General features: G+C 38.1%; 1 protein-coding gene across 2 annotated transcripts in view; it reads left to right on the top strand.

Annotated features, from left to right (window-relative positions):
* NAV2 (neuron navigator 2) overlaps positions 1-22,830 on the top strand; it is a 298,412-nt gene that overhangs the window by 217,627 nt on the left and 57,955 nt on the right. For both annotated transcript variants that reach the window (XM_070935086.1, XM_070935079.1), the window contains one exon: positions 17,692-17,830. In XM_070935086.1, coding sequence (XP_070791187.1) covers positions 17,692-17,830 — 139 coding nt within the window. The remainder of the gene's footprint in view (positions 1-17,691; positions 17,831-22,830) is intronic.

The raw sequence follows: 22,830 nt of genomic DNA, 5'->3' as shown, positions 1-22,830 counted from the left end.
AATGGCACATCAGGATAGGTTGAGCTGACCTGGGTGTGTCATAAATAAATTAAGCAAATTTACTTTTCATAACAGCTACCTTAAGCTTAATTTAAAACATCCATCCAAGTTCTTTTGGTTAATATCTTCCAAAGCAGTTATTATAATGTGTATTTTATATTTATGTAAAACCATCCAGACCTTTGAAAATGCTGATACATCTTACAGGGCTCTTCTCTGAGTACCCCCAAATTTATTTGATTCTGCCATCACACATCTTGAAAACTTGTTGTCCTTGAGGACACCAACGATGCTTTATATATCACTAAGAAGTATGATCATCCTGTTGCCTTTGAAACTCAAGTATTCCAACAGGAAGGCTTGAATCGGCCTGGCTGCTTTGTAGCAAGGGAGAGATGGGAACAAAGCTTCCCTACATGTTCCATTTTTGTGCATTGTGCTGGAGGTTCTGTAATGGTTACTGGACTACAAAAAGCATGAAGCCATCTTTTGGTGCCAATTGAATCTCTGTATGGGTAGGGTGAAGAGAAGCAAGCAAATGTTCCTTCTTGCCTCATGTCTGCCACCTGGTGGACGTTTTTATTTCTTAGTCACTGCCATAGAAGAGTATAATAAATCAAGCCTCAGGCAAAGTTGTCTCCCATTTTCTTGTAGTTAGTATTTTATAAAAATATTAATATTAAATCATAATTGTAGAAAGATTATTCAGCAGATCTCTACTCAAAGGGATGCTGTTCTAGATCATTTTGAACAGCATATGAGCCAATAAGAAAAGAAATAGTGTCTCCAGCTAATCTAGGTTTGCTTAGTAAATATCAAAAAGTAATCTATGTTTAGCTAGTAGAAATAAAAATTGTGGCTTTTGTATTTCACTTTCACTTTTTCTAGTCTGGATCTTTAATCTAGGTTTATTTCTGCACCTGATATAGTAGTGCAAATACACTTCTCTTGAAGTCTTGATTTTCTTCCTTCCTATTTTTACTATTTTCCCAGGTTTTTCAGATTACTTAAATTATTTTCTTTCCCCTCCCATTCTTCAATGCATTGAGAGCTAGAATAGAATCTTGGTTAGGTGTCAATTTCTCCTTAATTGCTAGATTCATTTGAGCCTCTGCCTCCCCTTAAATACTAGACTACAGACTTGAACTTTTAACCTTCCTGTGAATATTTTACTCTCTGGGATTTCAGTATCGGTGGGATTGGACAGTAGCATATGCAGCGTTAAACACATGCACAATTATCTTAAAATAGCAAGAAAAAAAGCAGTGAGCAACTATACTATATTTTGAGTTTTGAATTTCCTCTCCAGATGACAGACCTTAATATTTTCTTATCTGTATGATTTCAGAAAGTCCTGAATAGGAATAAACAACTTCTTTGTACACTTGCTTCCTACAGTGAATGCCCTCTAGCCTTCTAAAATCCTTGAGGTCAACGCACATTAAATTCATTAAATTTTATAAGGATGTCTATATATGTTCCAGAGACATGGCTGTTCATTTAGTTTTGGAGTTTCCTGGATTCCAATTTAATATTTTATTTTCCTTTTTTGTTCTAATTAAAACAATCTAAAATTGACAATTGAAACCCTGAGAATACATAGTAGGTGAATGCAGCAATTCAGAATCAGTCTAGCAATGGTGCTTCAGTATATGTGGTAATGCTCACAAAACACCTGCGGATAACATGTTAGAACATGTTTAACATGCGGATATCATGTTAAAACACCTATGTCTTTTCCTAGGATCCCAGCTGCCCTACAATCCCAGGAAAAGGGACTGTTGCTTTATGGTGTTGCGAACTGAGACTACATTTGTGTTTTTGTGTATTCCGAACTGCCTTTTTAAGACAGAGGCCAAAGCATTGCACCACCCAAATATTTATACCAGTTTGTTTAAAAGTATCAGTGGGCATCACATTATCTACCCCACCCTGGAAATTCTGAGCAGTATGCTTTGTTTTATTTTTAAACATGTATAAACCTCCCCACAATATATATCTGTCATTCATTCTCTCTCTCTCTCCCTCCCTCTCTCTTTCACTCACCCACATATACACATATATAGTTCTGCATACTTAGAAAATATGCTGAGCTTATAGAAAAGTTCAGGGGCTCTTTGTTTTCCAGACTGATGGGCACTTGGCATCCAAATGCAGTCTCACAGGCCCTGTGATGAATGATAACACTGAGAATAAACACGAACTATTTGCTCATATTTATCCTTTATTTTACTTTTATTTTATTTGGTGAGCAATCACTGAATTTCTCTACATTGCTTCAGGGAATGTTCTGCAGACATGACTAAGGCCAGTTTGTGCCTATGATCTAAAGTCCAGAAAATGTTTACAAATGTATTTCAGATCTGAATCTTAGCTACAACCCAAGTGTCAGCATGAACTCTGGCTTATACTTCATAAAATTTCAGTACTGTGTTTCCCCGAAAATAAGACCCTGTCTCATATTTTTTTGAACCCTGAAATAAGCGCTTGGCCTTATTGCTATGCGCTCAAAAGGCTTATTATCAGGGGATGTCTTATTTTGGGGAAAACAGGGTACATCTGCCATCATAGGAATATGGTGTACATTTCCCCGGGGTGCATTTTTGATCTCTGTAAGTAACAAAGTAGGTAGTGGTTAATAATACACGTGGAGTACATTTTAGTATTCTTAAGAAAGCATCAGAGAACAGTTATGGCTACTGGAACTATACAATTTCAACAGCTAGAATTAGTTGGAAGCATTTTATCTCCAGCCTTAGCATATGCTTTCAGAAGCGCCATTCAAATTGTCTTTGTTTTCCCTTGGGTATAGTTGCATCACACAGGGGCATTTATGAGTTTGTCCTTTCTCAGAGGCAACAATATAATAGACCAATTTAGCTGATAGCAAGATCAGAGGCTGCAAAAGACCAGCAGTTCACATTGCAATTGAAAACAGAATAATAATAATTAAAAAAAAGGCTGGGGAATTCCTAGATTGGGGAGAATGTAGCACTATTCTGATTTAGTGCTGAAGAAATGTTCTGTGTCTGGAAATATATATTTTTTTTATTGACATATCTATTCTGACAATCACAATAGTCTGAGCTTTTATTTCTAAGAAGAGTTACTATATGGGTTAGGCATTTATGCCTTAGAACTTTTCACGCTCAAAAAGAAAAAAGAATCCCTATCACCAAAACAGAAGTTTTCAGCTACTACCATAATCCATATTGTAGAGGTAGTCCTCTACAACAGTTCATTTAGTGACAGTTCAAAGTTACAACGGCACTGAATAATGGTGACTGTGAGAGGGATCTTGGAGTCTTAGTGGACAACCAGCTAAACATGAGCCAGCAGTGTGCAGTGGCAGCCAAAAAAGCCAATGCAGTCCTAAATTGCATTAACAGAGGGATACAATCAAGATCAAGTGAGGTACTAATACCACTCTATAAAGCCCTAGTAAGACCACACCTAGAGTACTGCATCCAGTTTTGGTCACCACACTATAAAAAAAGATGTTGAGACTCTAGAAAATGTGCAGAGGAGAGCAACCAGGATGATTAGGGGACTGGAGACTAAAACGTATGAAGAATGGTGATAGGAACTGGGCATGGCTAGTCTAGTGAAGGGAAGGACCAGGGGAGACATGATAGCCGTCTTCCAATATTTGAGGGGCTGCCACAGAGAGGAGGGGGTCAAGCTCTTTTCCAAAGCACCTGAACGCCAGACAAGGAATAATGGATGGAAACTGACCAAGGAGAGATTCAACCTAGAAATAAGGAATACCTTTCTGACAGTGAGAACAATCAACCAATGGAATAGTTTGCCTTTGGAAATTGTGGGAGCTTCATCACTTGAGACTTTCACGAAAAGATTGAACTGCCTACACTGAAATGATGTAGGGTCTCCTGCTTGAGTGGGGGGGGGGATTGGACTAGATGACCTATAAGGTCCCTTCCAACTCTGTTATCTGAAAAAAGTGACGTATGACCATTTTTCACACTAATGACTGTTGCAGCATCCCCATGGTCACATGATCAAAATTCAGATGCTTAGCAACAGGTTCGTATTTATGATGGTTGCAATGTCCTGAGGTCATGTGATCCGCTTTTGCAATCTTCTGACAAGCAAAATCAATAGGGAAGCCAGATTTACTTAACAACCGTGTTACTAATTTAACAAATACAATGATTCCCTTAAGAACTGTGGCAAGAAAAGTTGTAAAATAGGGCAGAACTCACTTAACAAATGTTTCCCCTAGCAACATAAATTTTGGACTCAACTTGTGGTCATAACTCAAGGACTACCTGTATACATAATGCCCAGTGGTGGGATTCAGGTAATTTAACAACCGGTTCTCTGTCCTAATGATTTCTTCCAACAACCAGTTTGCCAAACTGCTCAGAAAGTTAATAACCGGTTCTCCCGAAGTGGTGCGAACTGATTGAATCCCACCACTGATAATGCCCCTTATGCTATTCCCTTTGCACTCTTGAAACAGTGTCCTAGAGACTGCTTTAAGGTTTAGTATGTTTAATGTGTGTGAAGACTGCAGACAAAGGGTGTGTGAGAAACATTTGTTGTTGTTAGTTGCGAAGTTGTGTCCAACCCACTGCGACCCCATGGACAACATTCCTCCAGGCCTTCCTGACTTCTACCATCCTCTGGAGTCCATTTAAGCTCACGCCTACTGCTTCAATGACTCCATCCAGCCACCTCATTCTCTGTCGTCCCCTTCTTCTTTTGCCCTCAGGGCGGCTTAACGCATTGTAAGCCGCCCTGAGTCTCCGGAGATCGAACCAATAAATAAATAAATAAATCATTCCCAGCATTAGGCTCTTCTCCAGTGAGTCCTTCCTTCTCATTAGGTGGCCAAAGTATTTGAGTTTCATCTTCAGGATCTGGCCTTCTAAAGAGCAGTCAGGGTTGATCTCCTCTAAGACTGACTGGTTTGATCACCTTGCAGTCTCTCCAGTGAGAAACATAGTGTAAGACAAAGAGGATGCCTTCATTTGTAAGCAGTTAAAATAGCTGGAGGGAAATCTTTGTATTGTTGAAATAGAATCCTTTGGTATGTCATTTGCGTAAGAAATACGAGAATGTCCTCCAAAGTGAAACTGGAGGTCAACACATAAATTAATAAAGTCTTTGATGGATTTTTTTTTGGAGAGGGGAATCATGGCACCAAGTGATTTAAAGTGCTACAAAAAAGTGCTATGGGAAGAAAAGAGCTAATTTAGGTTAATAGCATGATTATGACAAATATCAACCTATAGAAAATTAGTATTCCCCTCTAGTATAATTGCAATTAGATAAATTTAGGTTGAAGAATGTTTTTTTAAGCAGATTTATTGGTGGTTGATTGATTATACCCAGGATATAATGGTTCAGTGGTTCCTTGCCAATATGTAGAAAACTAACAAATGGAATTTTCAAATATTTCATTTTTTGATATTTAGGTGACGGAGTAAAAAGGCTGCTTGTCAGATTTGTAATTTACACCAAACTGGAGGGATTAATTTCAGAGAAGACAGAAGCAAGGTTTAATATATTTGAAAATAATACAAAATCAAATTTGACAGACCTTAATGTAAAAAATGCATTTAAATCAAAGATAAATATGAACAAATATAACATGGGTAATACTTGGTTGATGCCGTTACATGTCAAAAGTAGATGGGTATTTTAATGGGCAATAAATTTTAAGCCAGTTACTGGTATATTTAAAAAGCTATAAGGTGGTTCTGCATTATGTAGTGTCCAAATTGTGTTCTTCCTTCTCTCCTGCTTTCTTATATAAACACTCAATATGACTTATATCATATGACAGTTAAGGCAAAATATAAAACATCATATTAAACTGTGCAACTCAGTGCAGTTAAAATCAGCATTAAAATCCAAAGCTTGGTAAAATAAGTTCATTGTAATTTTTCTAAATACTGGGCAATTGGGAGCCAAACACACCTCCTTGTAATAAGCATTCCATAGCCTGGGAATCACACAAGAAAAGAACATTCATTCATTCATTCATTCATTCATTCATTCATTCATTCATTCTTCATTCATTCCCCTTACATTAGATAGCCAAGCTTCTAGCAATGGGGATATCTTCATAACTATGCCTTTTGCTCATGTAAGTAAGCAGGCAGGTTCAGGGAAGGCCATAAGCTTTTCAGAGTAGTAATTCTAACTTGCTTTGGTCAGGCATGTGCTTAATTCCAGGCATTGTAATTTAAGAAGAATATCAACAAACTACAGTACATCTAGAGGACAATGACGTTTATTAAGGACCAGGAGACCAAGTCCTGTGTTGAAAGCTTGAAGGAGCTTTTTCCAATACGCTGCTCCTCCAATCCATTGGCTGGGTTGTTTCTCTCATGTTACTGGGGAACTGAGTGCAGATTTTTTTCAAATGTCTTGGCTGACCCCGCCCACTCAGTCACTCCAACGTCAGTCTTTCTCACTCAGTTGCTGGGGGAACTCCTGTTTTTTTACAGCTCTGCAGTTTGAATCTACTCTCAAATTTCGCTTAGTAATTTCCTTATTTTAGTTTATTATTTTGTATTACTAAATTAACCATAGTATCTTTTAGTATGATGATTATATGCGTCTAACAGCTAGGATTCATGAGTAAACTGGTTCATAGGCCACATTAGCAGCCTATTTATTGGTGGGCAAGTGCCCTCAATGGCTGCTGTACTCCTTGGCCTACAGACCTGCCAGCTGCACCCATTGAGTCAAGATGGGATCTGTCCCTTTACCAAAAAAAGTTTGCCAACCCCTGGTCTGAGATAATATGCTAAAGCAAAAATGATTCAATCCCTTTTGGTTTTTTCTAGCATGCTATGTGAATACAGCCAGCATGATTAGAGTATTGATATAGAACTGAGGACACTCAGATCTCAAGGCCAGCATCAGGTTGACCCACAGGTGGTATTCAGCCGGTTCGTACCATTTTGGGTGAACCGGTACCAGAGATCGCGGGTGGGTCCACCCACCCATGCCGTCCTATTTAGGCACGAATTTGAAGCCAGGTGCATGCGCGGAAAGCACGTGTGCGAGCAAAGCGCATGCATGGAAGGCCGGGCACATGCGCGGAAGGTGCGAGCCGGTAGCAACAAAATGTGAAGCCCACCGCCCAACTATAACCATAGTTGTCTAGAAATGTTAGGAAATGCAATCCAAGCACACATGGATCAGATTTTTTTTTTTCAAAAAAAATTATGAAGTACTACTTCACTATATTCTTATTATATCTTTTAAGCTGTTGTGGGAGGACCATTGTGGAAGGGTTATTTGTGAAGATATGATGCTAGACATTTTTGTGTTATCTAGGTGAAAATAGCTGGATAGTGGCTATGATTGTGATTTGTTCTATTATGCTGTCATTGATTTGAAAAGTATGATTGATGATGTGTCTTAAATCTAGAGATTTGTGGATGATGCAGTGGCTCACCGGTTAAGTTACAGTAAGGCAGGCTACTTTTGCTGACTGCCATCTGACTGAAATTTGGCAGTTCAAATCTCACCAGGCTCAAGGTTAATTCAGCTTTCCATCCTTCCGAGGTCGGTAATATGAGGACCCAGATTATTGGGGCAATATGCTGATTCTGTAAACCACTTAGAGAGGGCTGTAAAGCAGTATATAAGTGCTATTGCTATAGATCAGCAGATACTGGAAACATAAGAGAAAGTGAAATTAGCTCAGCTTTCTCAAAATTATTCTAGCCTCATCTTTCGGACTATGTTGGATGAAAATTATGGGAATTAAAGTTCAAAGCATCTGAAGGTTGAAGAAGTTGAATTAGGTTGGCAAATCTGAACATGAAAATAAAGCTTAACAAAGCAAAAATTGTTCTTGTACAGAGAAATATGAAATGATCTAGGCAATAAAAATTCCACAGTCCTTGTTGGGTGTACATAGTTTAAAATGAGAAATGTCTTGGCAGTAATAAATGGGTTATTATGAATCTTTTTTTTTTTTTACAACTTTAAAATTATTTGGTTTGCTGGTGGAATCTAAAGCTACAAAATCTTAAATGGAGAGCAGTGCTCAATAGTGCTTTTAAGTTGTTTTGTTTGAATACTTGGCATGGTTTTTAATATTATTTTACCGATCTGAAACATATTTTTAAGCTTGTATCAATGGAGTTATTGTTGCTTGCTTTTAACCGTATGAAAGTTCAGTTACTTCATTGTTATTTGGGAAATTATGCTTGAACAATTTAAACTATTTTGAATTGTTTTCTACTATTACTAAAATGGTAATAATTTTTATGATAGGGTAGAGTAATAAATATTGTATATGTATTTAAACTTTATGCTACCTGACTCCCAATGACTCTGGATGGGTCACAGAAAAATTCAGGGAAAGGCTTACTTTTAATCATATGTAGCATAGAACATGTTACTTAAGTATGTGCAGTAAAATACAGTATAAGGCAGGGGTGAAATGTACTTATCTTTCCTACCGGTTCGCTGATGTGCATGCACCGTGCATGCCATCATCTGTGCATGCGCAATGCCTTCTGCGCAGATGGTCAAAACCAGGACGTGATGACATCCCAGTTTGGGGGGGGGAGCCTCCTGCCGCTCGCACTACTAGTTCTCCGAACTACTCATCGCTGTTGCTACCAGATCCTGCGAGCCGGATAGAGCCAGCAGCATTTCATCCCTGATATAAGGGAGATTGGACCCTTTACTCATTATTGCTAATAGCAAGATATGATTGGGTCAGGAGTATATTGATGATGAGTGAATGAATGAATGTGAATTTAATACATGAATGACTAGTGTGAAGAAAAATGGCATTGAGGTAGTTCGCGGGAATGAACAAGTATCAACTCACAGGACAAATTTCCTTTGTGTGAAATAATTGTGAATGGGTTAAAAGGAATGGAAATCAAGGAAGTCATAGTTAAGTGGAATTCATGGGATCTTCAATCAAAAAGCAAAAAGTTTAATGGACAGAAAAAGTTGCATTAATAAGTTTATGCACATGGTGAAAGTGAAGATGGCTTGCAGAGAAAGAAAGTTATGGGGATATAGAGTAAATGATGAAGCTTTAAATCAGACTTTGTTACATTTTCTTTTCTATTACAACTTACATTTCATTTCTTTATTTGCTATCTCCATTCTTTTTCTATGCATAAATTTGCTTGCCCTGATAGGGAATGCAATGGAGGTTAAGTATGTTTATATGATTTAAAAAAAAATGTTCTGAAATTATATGGCTATCATGGCATTGATAAAATGTCTTTATATATTGGTCTAATCTCTCTTTAATTGCTTTGTGCTCATTTTATGTTTATATATCTCAGCAATGGAAAACCTATTTCTCTGCCAAGGGCCAAATTTTAACCAATTTTTTTGATCATATATTTATTGGTTGGTTGGCTGCCAGAGAATGCTGAGATTTTGCAGTTATGCAGATATACTATGGTTTTAAAAGGGACAGAGACAAAATAATTACTATTTTTCAAATAAATTTCAGGGGTGTGATCTTGGAGGGGCTTAGAGATTGCAAAAGTGCTAGGGCCTGGGTTGCTTTGCTTCCTTCATTTCCACAGGTGTCAAACTCACAGCGTCACATTGCCATCATGTGACATTTCACAACATTTTCCCATTCATGGGGCTGGGATGGGCGTGGCCTATGCATGATCCATCTGGCCCTCAGGCCGCCAGTTTGACATCCCTATTTTATTCCCTGTCTTTTAAAGGGGTTGGTTTCCTAGGCCAACCTTCCATATCCACTGGGGATAATGGCAAGTGTAGTCCAATCGAATCTACCTATTCTTTTAAAAAAGCAAGTTCTCTAACCAGGTATTTGTAAGGTAATATGACTATGACATTTTTGGAAGTTTCATGCCTCATCTAAACAAAGATTTTAGCGCATTACAATCCACATTTCCTTTTTTTTAAATGCCAATTAATAATGTCACATTTTTTTCTATAGCCATGCTTACAATTGTTATTTATTATGGTCTTGCTTTGGAATGTAAGTGATATCATTTAGACAATCTATTAATTATGTTTATGGCTGAACAAGATTTAAAAGGTCTCATAAAGACGAGCTGATAAATGGGTTGTAATCAGGCACTTATAACGGAGGAAAATAATAACTTGTTACTACTCAGCAGTTTTCAAATGCATTCTTCCTTTATTGAATTGTTTTAAAAAAATTCATCTTAAATACACTGAATTCATTCCTTAATAATCTTAAAAAATATATATTCTATGAGCATTACACTTTTGTTGCAGATAGATAGTCCACAATCCAATAGATAATGAATGAGTTTAGATAGGATTTCTAATCCACTTTTTCACTGATAAAGTCCATCTGAGGTCCATTTCAATTAGCCTTTGACATCAATGGATTGATAGTAGCATTTCCTCTTAGGCAACACCAACATTTGATATAGTGGTGAAGTGAACTAAGAAGGCGGCAAAAAAACAGATCAAGATGCTTAAATTATGATGATAATCATAATTATCGGGAAAGAGCCGTGGTGGCGCAGTGGTTAGAGTGCAGTAGTGCAGGCTACTTCAGCTGACTGCTAGCTGCAGTTCAGCAGTTCAAATCTCACCAGCTCAAGGTTGACTCAGCCTTCCATCCTTCCGAGGTGGGTAAAACGAGGACCCAGATTGTTGGGGGGAAATATGCTGACTCTGTAAACCGCTTAGAGAGGGCTGTAAAAGCATTATGAAGCAGTATATAAGTCTACATGCTATTGCTGTTGCTATGATCAAATAATTCTGTGGGAGGAAAACTCAAGAAAGAAGGATCCATCAGTGAGGTGATAGTACTGGGGATGGGTTTCAGTGGTGGGTTGCTACTGGTTCTCCCCGGTTTGGCCGAGCCAGAGGCGGAGATGGTGAGGTGAAAGCTAACCGGTTCTCTCTGACAGTTAGTTTGGCCCTCCTGCCCTCCCCTGCATTATACATACCTTATATTCTTATACATACCTTGGAGGGAAGAGCCGAGGACTTTGTTCAGTATCTGTATGACAAAATCACTCAGATTCGGGAAGATCTGGACTCCGACTGGGTAGATCCAGTGGGGGTGACGGAGGCAGGTCCTGAGAATGTTATCTGGGATGAGTTTGACTCTGTGACCCCTGAGGACGTGGACAGGATTCTGGGTAGACTGAATGCGACCACATGTTTGTTGGACCCGTGCCCCTCCTGGTTAGTGCTGGCTTCCCGGGAGGTGACGCGAGGCTGGCTCCAGGGGATTATAAATGCTTCATTGAGTGAGGGTGTCTTTCCCGCCGCCTTGAAAGAGGCGGTGGTGAGACCTCTCCTCAAGAAGCCTTCCCTGGATCCGGCAATATTGGCTAATTATCGTCCAGTCTCCAACCTTCGCTTTGTTGCGAAGGTTGTCGAGAGTGTGGTGGCACGACAGTTTCCCCGGTACCTGGATGAAACGACGTATCTAGATCCGTTCCAGTCGGGCTTCAGGCCTGGGTACAGCACGGAAACGGCATTGGTCGCGTTGGTGGATGATCTCTGGAGGGCTCGGGACAGAGGTTGTTCCTCTGTCCTGGTCCTATTAGATCTCTCAGCGGCTTTTGATACCATCGACCATGGTATCATGCTGCACCGGTTGGAAGGGTTGGGGGTGGGAGGCACCGTACTGCGGTGGTTCTCCTCCTTTCTCTCTGACCGGTCGCAGTCTGTGTTGACAGGGGGGCAGAGGTCGACCCCGAGGCCCCTTATATGTGGGGTGCCACAAGGATCGGTCCTCTCGCCCCTTTTGTTCAACATTTATGTGAAGCCGCTGGGCGAGATCATCCGTGGTTTCGGGGTGGAGTACCATCAGTACGCTGACGACACCCAGCTGTACATCTCCACCCCAGACCACCCCAACGATGCCCTTGAAGTAATGTCCCGGTGCCTGGAGGCCGTACGGATCTGGATGGGGAGAAACAGGCTCAGACTCAACCCATCCAAGACCGAGTGGCTGTGGTTTCCGACGTCCCGATATAGTCAGCTGGTGCCATCGCTGACTATTGGGGGCGAAGCATTGGCCCCCACGGAGAGGGCTCGCAACTTGGGTGTCCTCCTGGATTCACGGCTGTCTTTAGAAGAGCATTTGACGGCCGTGACCGGGAGGATTTTTCATCAGGTTCGCCTGATCCGCCAGTTGCGTCCCTTTCTGGATCGGGACTCGTTACGCACGGTCACTCATGCCCTCGTCACCTCCCGTCTGGACTACTGTAACGCTCTCTACATGGGGCTCCCCTTGAGGAGCACTCGGAGGCTCCAACTGGCGCAGAGTGCAGCTGCGCGGGTGGTGATGGGAGCGACGTGGCGCTCCCATGTAACGCCCCTCCTGCGCGAGCTGCACTGGCTCCCGGTGGTCTTCCGAGTGCGCTTCAAGGTTTTGGTTATCACCTTTAGAGCGCTCCATGGCTTAGGACCTGGTTATCTACGGGACCGCCTGCTACCACCAATAGCCTCCCACCGACCAGTACGCTCCCATAGAGAGGGGCTCCTCCGGGTGCCGTCGGCCAAACAATGTCGACTGGCGGCCCCCAGGGGGAGAGCCTTCTCTGTGGGGGCACCTACTATCTGGAACGAGCTCCCCCCCGAGATACGGAGGATTCCGGATCTGCGTACCTTCCGTCGCACGCTTAAGACGTTCCTATTCCAGCAAGCCGGCCTGACCTAAACTTCTCCGCTTTTAAATGGGAATTTTAAATTTGGTTTTAAATTATTGGGGTTTTAAATATGGTTCAGCCAAATTTATTTAATTTGTTTTATCTCTATTTTAAATTTTGTATTTCCATGTTTTATTTTTATGGCTGTTCACCGCCCTGAGTCCTTCGGGAGTAGGGCGGTATATAAATTTAATAAATAAATAAATAAATAAATAAAATATTCGGTTGTTTTTAGCCCAGCTGAAAGGCGCGGCAGAGCGGATTGCTGCGTGCTTCTCAGCTGTTCCTTAATACACTGCACTTGAACGGAGCACAAAGCGTGTGCATGAAGCGAACCGGTGGTAACACCGATTGAAACCCACCACTGATGGGTTTATTACTGCAAGAACTATACCAATAGATAGCCAATGTGAAAAAGTGCTTTGTTTTGCAATAAGATCAAGAAGCTTGATGAAAAAACTGATATATGTTCATCTGTTGATTGCCCCTTGTGAAGGCTTTATTATTTAAATGCATCAATTCTTTTTAATGTTTAATAAACTAGGGGATGGTTACAAAACAGGACCTTTTGGTTTTAAATCTCTGGAGATACAGAGTTCTAAAAGATAAAATTATTATTCCCCTAATTTGTTTTTTCAACCTACAGCAGCATGTCTTCATTATTTCCTGCAGGCTGATGACACAACTTTGATAACAAATCCTGTGCAATGCTGGATATCGTTCTTGGAATTCCTCATACCATGATGTCAGCATTGGGTGGAATCCCAAAGGGGCATGTTGGAAACAAATTGTTTTATGGTATAATTATACATGCTCGGTGGCCTTTTCCTGCCTTTAAAAATTCTTTTTTATGCTGTACAAAAAGAAGCAAGTAGCTAAAGTTTTAGAAAAAGGGAATTTAGCAAGCAAATACCCAGTTTGAAACGCAACATGAAGAGTTTTAGAAAGAAGGGATTTAGAAAGTTACCAATGTTAATATCACAAGGTCTTCCTCTCTGAAGTGTAAGATAACCTTTGTGGGAGTTTTTAACTACAAAGAGAGTTACTCTCAAACTCTTAATATATTACTTAGTAGGTACACAAGAAAGTGCCTTGCACATCGTTCCAGTTCAGTAAACCCCTTAAAAGCACCTGCATGTCATTCATTCTTGGTTGGGAAGAATTTTTGAAAAATATATATACCTGACTATTCCTAGTAGACAAATACAAACGAATCATTAGAGTGGTGATATTTCTCAGAAATAACTATGAGATTTCCGTACTTGGTTTGTAAGTCTTTGGATAGCTAAGTAATGCTGAGAAGCAACATTTGTCTGTTGGAGAATAACATATATATTCTTTAAAAGTATTGGTTTTGTTATGGGAAATGGAAAAAGTAAACTATGTGGTTTCAACCTAGGAAAATCCTTCAGGATATCGTTAATCAAAATATAGTTAGGATTTGGAGGCTGCTTGTGAGGAAATCATGCCAGGCTGACACTCTCCAAGGCATTTATTTCGTTCTGTATGCTTTTCTTTTAAGTCTGATATGAGCTTCAGAGTTTGAGGGAAAGGAGATTTCTTGTGATTATGATCATAATCCATAATAATCCAGGACTTATTTGTTTGTTTATGTGTCCTATTTTTAAAGGGTTGACTCTATGTAGACTCATGGGAGTTAACAGATAACAAGTATATTAAAATAATCAAACATTAATGAATGATAAATGGAAAATTTTTCACAGTTCATGGAGGGCTTGTTAACATTTATTTGAAGAAACTGTATCTATCCTCTCACAATTTTAACGCCTTATTTTCACAGAACATATTCCAGTATTTTTTTTCCCATCTTTTTAAAATTGTGTTTTTCCTTAGATAGAATATGTGGCAAACTAAATATGTCTTTAAATTAGGCTGTTGGTTTGAGCTCAAGCCATTGGCAATTGATTGCAAATGTTTTGTCACCATTTGAGCAGACATTGTTAGTGTGTTTTGAATTGACAGGTTTGGAGCTCAAACCAACAGCCTAACTACCAATCCAAGCTACTTATATTCAAATACATTTCAATGTCTTTAAATACCTGATTTCAAGTATCCAACATATGTGTCATTTGATTGGTCAACTGAGTAAAAGGAAGTTATAGCTGAACAGATTTTTAGGTTTTTAATTGTCTTAGCTAAATTGCAATGATCCTATCTTTGCTTACAGAGTCTGGAAAGCAAGAGTTTAAGAAAGCTATTGTACTTCCTTTTTCTATCTTTACCTGTCAACCTGAACGACAGGGAGTCCTCAATTTACAACAGTTCATTTAGTGACTGTTCAAAGTTAACAACAGCACTGAAAAAAATGACTTATGACCTTTTTCACACTTAACGACCATTGCAGCATTCCCATGGTCACATGAACAAAATTCAGATACTTGGTAACTCTGACGGTTGAGTGTCCTGGGGTCACATGATCCCCTTTTGTGATTTTTTTTTTTGACAAGCAAAGTCAATGGGGAAACCAGATTCATTTAACAACCATGTTACTAACTTAAATGCAATGATTCACTTAACAACTGTGGCAAGAAAAGTCATAGAATGGGGCAAAACTCACTTAACAAGTGTTTGACTTAGCAACATAAATTTTGGGCTCAACTGTGGTTGTAACTCGAGGACCATCTGAACTGGAATGCTGATGCCTAGGAATTGCGTCACTATTTTTTTGTAACGAAGTTATATAAAAGAACCATTTTCGATTTCCTTTATTGAAAAAATGATATGGTTTTATAGATCTATCATACATTTTGTCATCTGTACCACTCACAAACTTCAATGGGATATATTACAGCATAAACTTTTTTTTATTTCCATGCAAATATCATTGCTAGCTTTGATGTATATTGCATTAGTCTACTATAGTAGAATTATATGGCTGCACAGAGATTAAATTGAAAAATCTAATTATCTTCCATAAATTCAGGAGGTAATTAGTGTTTGTGGAAGAAGAATTTTTTTTCCTGCAAGAAAGAAGAGAGGAGCTTGCATTCTGAATCAGTAATAGGAACTAGTACATCTGACCAAAATCATAGTCTGCCAGTTATTTACTGAAATTAGTAGCTCAGTCCCAGATCATATCTTCTGAGTTCATCTTTTCCAACAACTGTTTATGTGCTACATTTCATAATAAATTGCAAACAGCTGGGTGAGTGCCTAATAATTCCCTAGGGCTGCCTTGTGAAAAATGCATAAATATTCTTTTTTTTCTCTCTCTCTCTTTGCAGTTGTATTTAATGCAAAGCATATAATATGAAAGTTACAACAGCATGTGTAGTTGCATTACTTTCTGGGCTACACTCCCATGTTCAGGAAACGGAAATATTGCACCTGTAGTTTTGAACATAGTAATCCTGCCTTTGTACTTGGTAGAAGAGGATAGCAGGTTATTTAAAAATGGAGGGATATGATCATTCATTGGTTAAAATTTTGGAAATTAGAGCCGGCAGGCCCCTTTGGGATACACACCTCTTATCCTATATTACATTTTGCCAATTACACCTGAATTTAGAAGTCTGTACATTGAGAAGGTTGATGAAAGGGCAGATCCTTCTGTCAGGGACACGTATGAAAGGAGGTTTGCTCACAGGTGCACTTTGAGGGCATCCCTGGGGAACACAAATGAGTTCCTCCTTTGAAGCAGTTCAAAGTTTGCTTCATTTGATACTTTCTGGTTTCTCAATCATGCCTATCCAGTTCCCAAGGATCCCTTCACCTGCTCCATGTTATATTTCCCAATCCTGTTTACCGGGTTATATAATATCATAACTTTAATACATAGGTTATTCGTGCACCAAACACCCTTAGCAATTATGCATAATTATCCATAAATATTTCTTTTAATAGTATACTGTGGGAAATTTCTCTGAAATATTGGTAAAATTGGGACAAAGGAAATGTTCTCCATAATTTCTCATATAATTAAATAACCAATAGAGACATGATAGATTTTTGTTATTGGAATGCAATAATGAGTTAACCAAACACTTCTTAATAAGGAAGACAATACAGAATTTTTTTAAAAAAAATACTTGTATTGAGTAAATAGAAAGAAAAGAAAGGAAAAGAACAATTGGTATATTAAAAAGAGAAAAATACAGGAGGTCTTTGTGAAAAAAAATTAAGTATCGTTCTAAAAAAAACAAGGTTATTTGATGTGCATTTTAATAGAAATCATTTATATGTTATAGCAATTTTTCATATAGTGCTGACTTTAAATGAAGTATTACAGGTTTGCCAATGATTGATCATCTAAATAATAAAAGACATAAATATACTGTTGTATACTTAAAATGCAAAAGATACAACTATATCAGGGTACTACTGATAAGAAAGCAGCTAACTTTATGAGAACTCCAAATTGGTTGAGGGGGTGGCAGTGAGATTTTAAATTATGCTTCCCCCTCCAAAAACAGAAGAAATTCAGCCACTTCAAACCATGTAAACCCAGCTGTACCACAAGCCAGTGAACAGCTGGTGTGCAGAAGTTCCAGGATTCCTAATAACAACAACAACAACAACAACAACAACAACAACAACAACAACAATAATAATAATGATAAATTTAAACTTTGATCCCCATTATTGGTGAGCAGAATGATTGCCTGCAAAACAAAATTATGGTAACACGAAATACAGTGCATCTGTGAAAAGCATTTTTAACGTTTAGAAACTCTTATTTAATAATTAAAATAAGAACTAATTGAATATTAAAATGACTTCTGGATTGCTATTTTCAAATCCAGAATGATTTTCTTCCATTCTTCCCTAAGTTACGGCTGCTTCTCTTGTTCTTTCCAAGTTTTGTAGTAGCATTTCTTTAAAAGCAACCTGATTCTTTTCAGAATATGTCTAAAAAGCAGTGTGAAAAAGTATCTGAGATGTTTGCTTAGGATATCCCTGGATTATGTTGGAATATTTTGGAAACCAATTAGATCTTAATATTTTCTTAAAACTCTGCTTTCTTGATATATTATTTGTAGCTGCTTATTTGAGTTATCTTTATGGGGATTCTTTTGTCTCTCTGCAGCTGGGATGACAGCAGTTCTGTCAGCAGTGGTATCAGTGATACCATAGATAACCTCAGCACTGATGATATTAATACAAGCTCCTCCATCAGCTCTTATGCCAATACCCCTGCATCCTCACGGAAGAACCTAGAATCCCAGGTAAGGTTTCTCTTAAATTTCAGGTAAATTCTAATAATGCTGAAGGCACTCACTGCCCCAAGAACTAAGTGTGTTTATTCTCTTTAGTTTGTAACTAAAGAGAATAAATAATTGAAGAATGTCAGGGTTGACTTCTAAATACATTTAATAATTAAGCATAGCAACAACAGTTAGAAAATTCTGATGCTTGACAAGAATAGCGAAAATGTTCCCCAGCAATTCTCCGAAATGCTGGAAGTGTAAGATTAGTTATGGAACATTCTATCACCAATGGTGGACATGCCCAGTGGTGAAAATTTTTTGGAAGAAAATTAAAAATTGGATCGAAGAAATAATCCAGAATTCAATAGAGGGAAAACCTGAACAGTTTCTATTAGGAATGTCAATAGAAAATTATACTAAAGAAACACAGTATCTCATACTACATATATTGACAGCATCACATATTATATATGCGCAATATTGGAAGAAAGAAGAATCACCACCAGATAAGTATATAATTAAAAAGATTTTGGAATGCGCAGAACTGGATAAACTAACTAAAGAAATTCAGGGGAAAGAGGAAAGCAAATACTATAAAGTGTGGAATAATTGGTATGAATGGCTGAAAAATAAGGAAATAAATTAAAGGAATGAAGAAGGGAAAGAGAAAAATGTGATAGATCAATTAACATGTTAGTAGAAATGAAATATAATAGGAGAAAAAGGCAGAATAAATTAACATTATAATATCTGTAAATATTAATATATAGTAAGAAATGGCTCACTGTTAAGTAGCTGAAAAAGAAACTAAGATTTTTGTATATGTTGTATGTCTATGTTTTTAACTATGTTTAAAATAAAAAACTTTAAAATTAGAAAATTCTGATGCTTGCTTTGAAGGATGACTTACTCAGAGAGACGGGGCCAAATTAAAATTAGTATGGATTAGAATAATAATGTTCTTGCTTAATATTGTACAGTATTTATGTGCTTACATGGCCAGTTGTGTGATACATAGCTGAAAGAGATGACAAGGTGTTGAGATTAAGAGAGAAACTATTGAATGTCCTAGCTCTGTTGACCAATGGTGGGTTGCTACAGGTTTGCCCCGGATTAGGCAAACCGGTAGCGGCGGTGGGAGGCTCTGCCCAACCTCATGCTTCTGCGCATGCGCAGAAGCATCACACATGCGCGCCCACGAGCGAACCAGTAGCGATGGGTTTTGAAAACCAACCCTGCTGTTGACTTGTTTGTAATGTCACTGGCTCCCTACATGTGCTGAATATGAAGAGTTATATCCAGTACTACCCATCTGTCACCAGAAAGAATTGGTTTGTTTCTCTCAGATAGCCTCCTTTGAATTCTCAAATTTTAGAAAAAAAATCAGAGACACTTCAGAGCAGATTTTGAGAATATTTAACACTACTTGTATGTCTGAGGTCCAATAATATGATGTTAACTGCTTTAATAAATACACAGTCCTACTCACACAAATACTTCATATTTCAGAACTGGCCATATTGTTTTTAAATATATTAAATAAGGAATAGAAGTCTAGTTTTGGTCACCCAAAGGCTCAAGTGTTATTACATTCTGAGAAGAAATGTGAACACTTGCTATTTAATTAAATATATTCTGATTTTCTAGACCTACATGTTGCTACAAGCTGAAAGCAACTTTTGGCTGCTTTTCACAAGTAAATTATATTCTAAGGTTACTTTCTTTTTCATTAAATTTTCATCCAACAGACAACATAGTAAAGAATCCTGAATCAGTTAGACGTTTTTAATAATTTTCTACCTCTGAACTATTAACATATAAATTGGGATCATATATATTATGTTTGTGTGGAGATACACACACAAACACACACATATATATACACACATACATACATACAATTCTTGTTATACACACACACACACACACACACACACACACACACACACAGGACCCAAACAAGGGTCAAATTGTGTATTCGTTCAACAACTGTATAAATATTTTGTTATTGATATTTTACTTCCTTCTCCCACCCCTTTTTGACTAGAACTAAAAATTACTTTAATAACAGTTCTTGATGTAACATAGAATTTCCATAAAGTGTTAAATTGCTTTTGTACAACAGTGTAGGAATAAAATTACTCCTTGTTCACTTGAGCGCATGGCCATGGTTGCATGAAAGAGTTTTGCCTCTGGTTGTAAACTGGGGATTTTATTGCTTGAGTTTGAAGCCACTAACACTAAATTCTAAACTAGATGTTCTGTGCCCTACTTTGAAGCACCCTTCAAAATATATATATTGAAAAATGTGAGAGCTGCAGCTTGCATTTTTCCCTCCCATAACTATTATTTTATGAGCCATGGTAGTGCAGTGGTTAGAGTGCAGTACTGCAGGCTACATCTGCTGGCTGCCAGCCACCTGCAATTTGGCAGTTCGAATCTCACCAGGCTCAAGGTTGACTCAGCCTTCCATCCTTCCGACGTCAGTAAAATGAGGACCCAGATTGTTGGGAGCAATATGCTGACTCTATAAACCACTTAGAAAGGGCTGTAAAGCACTGTGAAGCTCTATATAAGTCTAAGTGTTATTGCTATTTATAGAAAATTAAAACAGTTTCCCCAGAATTCTCAGTGCACCTTTCTTAGCAAATGGAAACCAACCCATTGTTTTGGTTATCACAATCCAGATGATGAATATGATTTATTGGAAAAATGGCTGCATCTTGATCACTTCTGAGCCTCACTCTGGCAGAAGTTGTAGGAGGATGTTAGTTCCATGTTAGTCTCTGGTGGCAAAAAATCAGGAGGAGTCTGGCAGCACCTTTTAGAGTACATGTTTTATTAAAAGCTTGTGTCTTTTAATAAAATTTGTTAGCTGAAAAAGTGCTGCCAGACTTCTTTATTTATTTTGAGGCACATTTTTCCTGTTCTCCTTTTCTATTCTGCACTTTTCATTGACACACTTTTTGCAAGTATTTTCTCCATAAATGATGATCCATTTTTCTTTGCTATTTCCATGTGTCATCATATCTTTGTGTGCATTTGTGTTTTGTTTTGAGGACTGCATCTCAAAATTCAGAAAAGTAGATCAGTGCTGTGAATTCACAGACTAGTTTGAAAAGTATAGATTAGATAAATTCACATCAAATTGTGAATCACATGAATTTCTTCTCCATCCAGTTAGTCTTTACAGTATAAATCAAAAGCAATGGGAGTAAATAGGAGTAAGAGTAAATGGGAAATCTCTGTTTTTTATGTGTGTGTGCCTTAACTATGAACTAAGTCATTTCACTTCCTGAGAGAATTCAAAAGCTGGAACAAATACACTTTTACGTATTCAACTGATAGTAGAAGAAAGAAGACTGGGCAGAGAAAGATCACTAGTTTAGGAAATTACATTAAAAGGTAAAAAGTAAAGGTTCCCCTCACACATATATGCTAGTCATTCCCGACTCTAGGGGTGGTGCTCATCTCCATTTCAAAGCCGAAGAGCCAGCGCTGTCTGAAGATGTCTCCGTGGTCATGTGGCCGGCATGACTAAACGCCAAAGGTGCATGGAACGCTGTTACCTTCCCACCAAAGGTGGTCCCTATTTTTCTACTTGCATTTTGTACATGCTTTCAAACTGCTAGGTTGGCAGAAGCTGGAACAAGTAACGGGAGCTCACCCCATTACGCGGCACTAGGAATTTGAACCGCTGAACTGCTGACCTTTCAATTGACAAGCTCAGCATCTTAGCCACTGAGCACAAATTTCTTTCAGTTGTTCTCTGTTTCTTTTATTGTTTAACTTAGATATTGAGATGCACTACTTTTAAAATGTGCCTTATGAAGTTTGGGGAGAAAAAAACAATCCTATGTTAAATAGATAGGCTTGCATATGTATAACAGAGTGCTTGCTGTCCTTACCACAGAATAATCTATGTCTAATGAGTGAAATGTATGCTGAGACTTTTTATACTGAATGGAATCCAATTTGATTGCTCCATGAATGGAAGGAACTGCTCTTTGTAGAACAAGAGCTTCATTCACCAAAGGAACCCTCTATGAGCTTCCTTTCACAGAGTGATTACATTAGATGCTGATCATTCTGAATTTTCTGCCAAAATATAATTCACATTCTGCATTTAAACCCCCACCCACCTCCAATTAACTGAAACTAATTGCTACATCTTTGGTAGAACTGTCCATGTTTATTTCTTTTGCTTAATTTGTATAGTTGTATCACGTGGTTTAGAATGAATGGACAGATTGCCTCCAGTACTTTAATTCCAGTACTTTCCATGAAAAGGCCCACATTCTTGGAAAAGTTGTCCTGTGAATCTTTCTTCAACAGAATTTTAGCAAATTTTAATTTTAATTTAGTTGAACTGACAAGCTGTGATTTCCATTGCATTCTTCGTTGCTGATTTTGATTTTGGAGTACCCGCTTCTTGGAGGCAAATCAGATATTACATGTTGATTAATTTTCAAATAGCTTTTATAAACTGGAAAAGCCACTTTTGGGATGAGTAATTGGAAATGGAAAAGCATGGGCATTTCTGAACCTGCAGCTTCCCTGCTTCAGATCAGTCATCCAGTGGTTTTTTTTCCCCTTACAAGGACTGCCTGTTTTTTGTTCCCTAGATCCAGGCCTATTAATTTACATATTAGTATGTGCATTAGACAGATTAGTTGCTAATTACCTTTATTTTATATGAACAATATGATTGTTTTTTATTGTTTTTTAAATTCAAGATTTCGCAGACAAGAAAAGTTAAAGTTTCTGTTTGCAACTATTTAAAATAGGCTAATAATTGTGCATTGTTCTCCATTGACAATTTTTATCTAGCAGTCTTAGAGCACTTCAGTCCCACCTTTGCCTTGCATTTTTAAGAGAGGACTATGTTGCATTGTAAACAGCCTGTCAGTAATCTGCAGTACGGGTGCAACAATAGCGAACTACATTGTAGAATCCTGATAGGGTACCTTTTTAATATAAACTTCCCCACTCTCACACAGAGTGAGATTAGCGACACA

This window comes from Pituophis catenifer, unplaced genomic scaffold (genome assembly GCF_029215685.1).
Source record: "Pituophis catenifer annectens isolate HBS135680 unplaced genomic scaffold, rPitCat1.0.hap2 SCAF_1, whole genome shotgun sequence".
Taxonomy (NCBI): domain Eukaryota; kingdom Metazoa; phylum Chordata; class Lepidosauria; order Squamata; family Colubridae; genus Pituophis; species Pituophis catenifer.
Note: the sequence above shows the minus strand (reverse complement) of the source record. Positions and strands in the feature narration are given on the sequence as shown.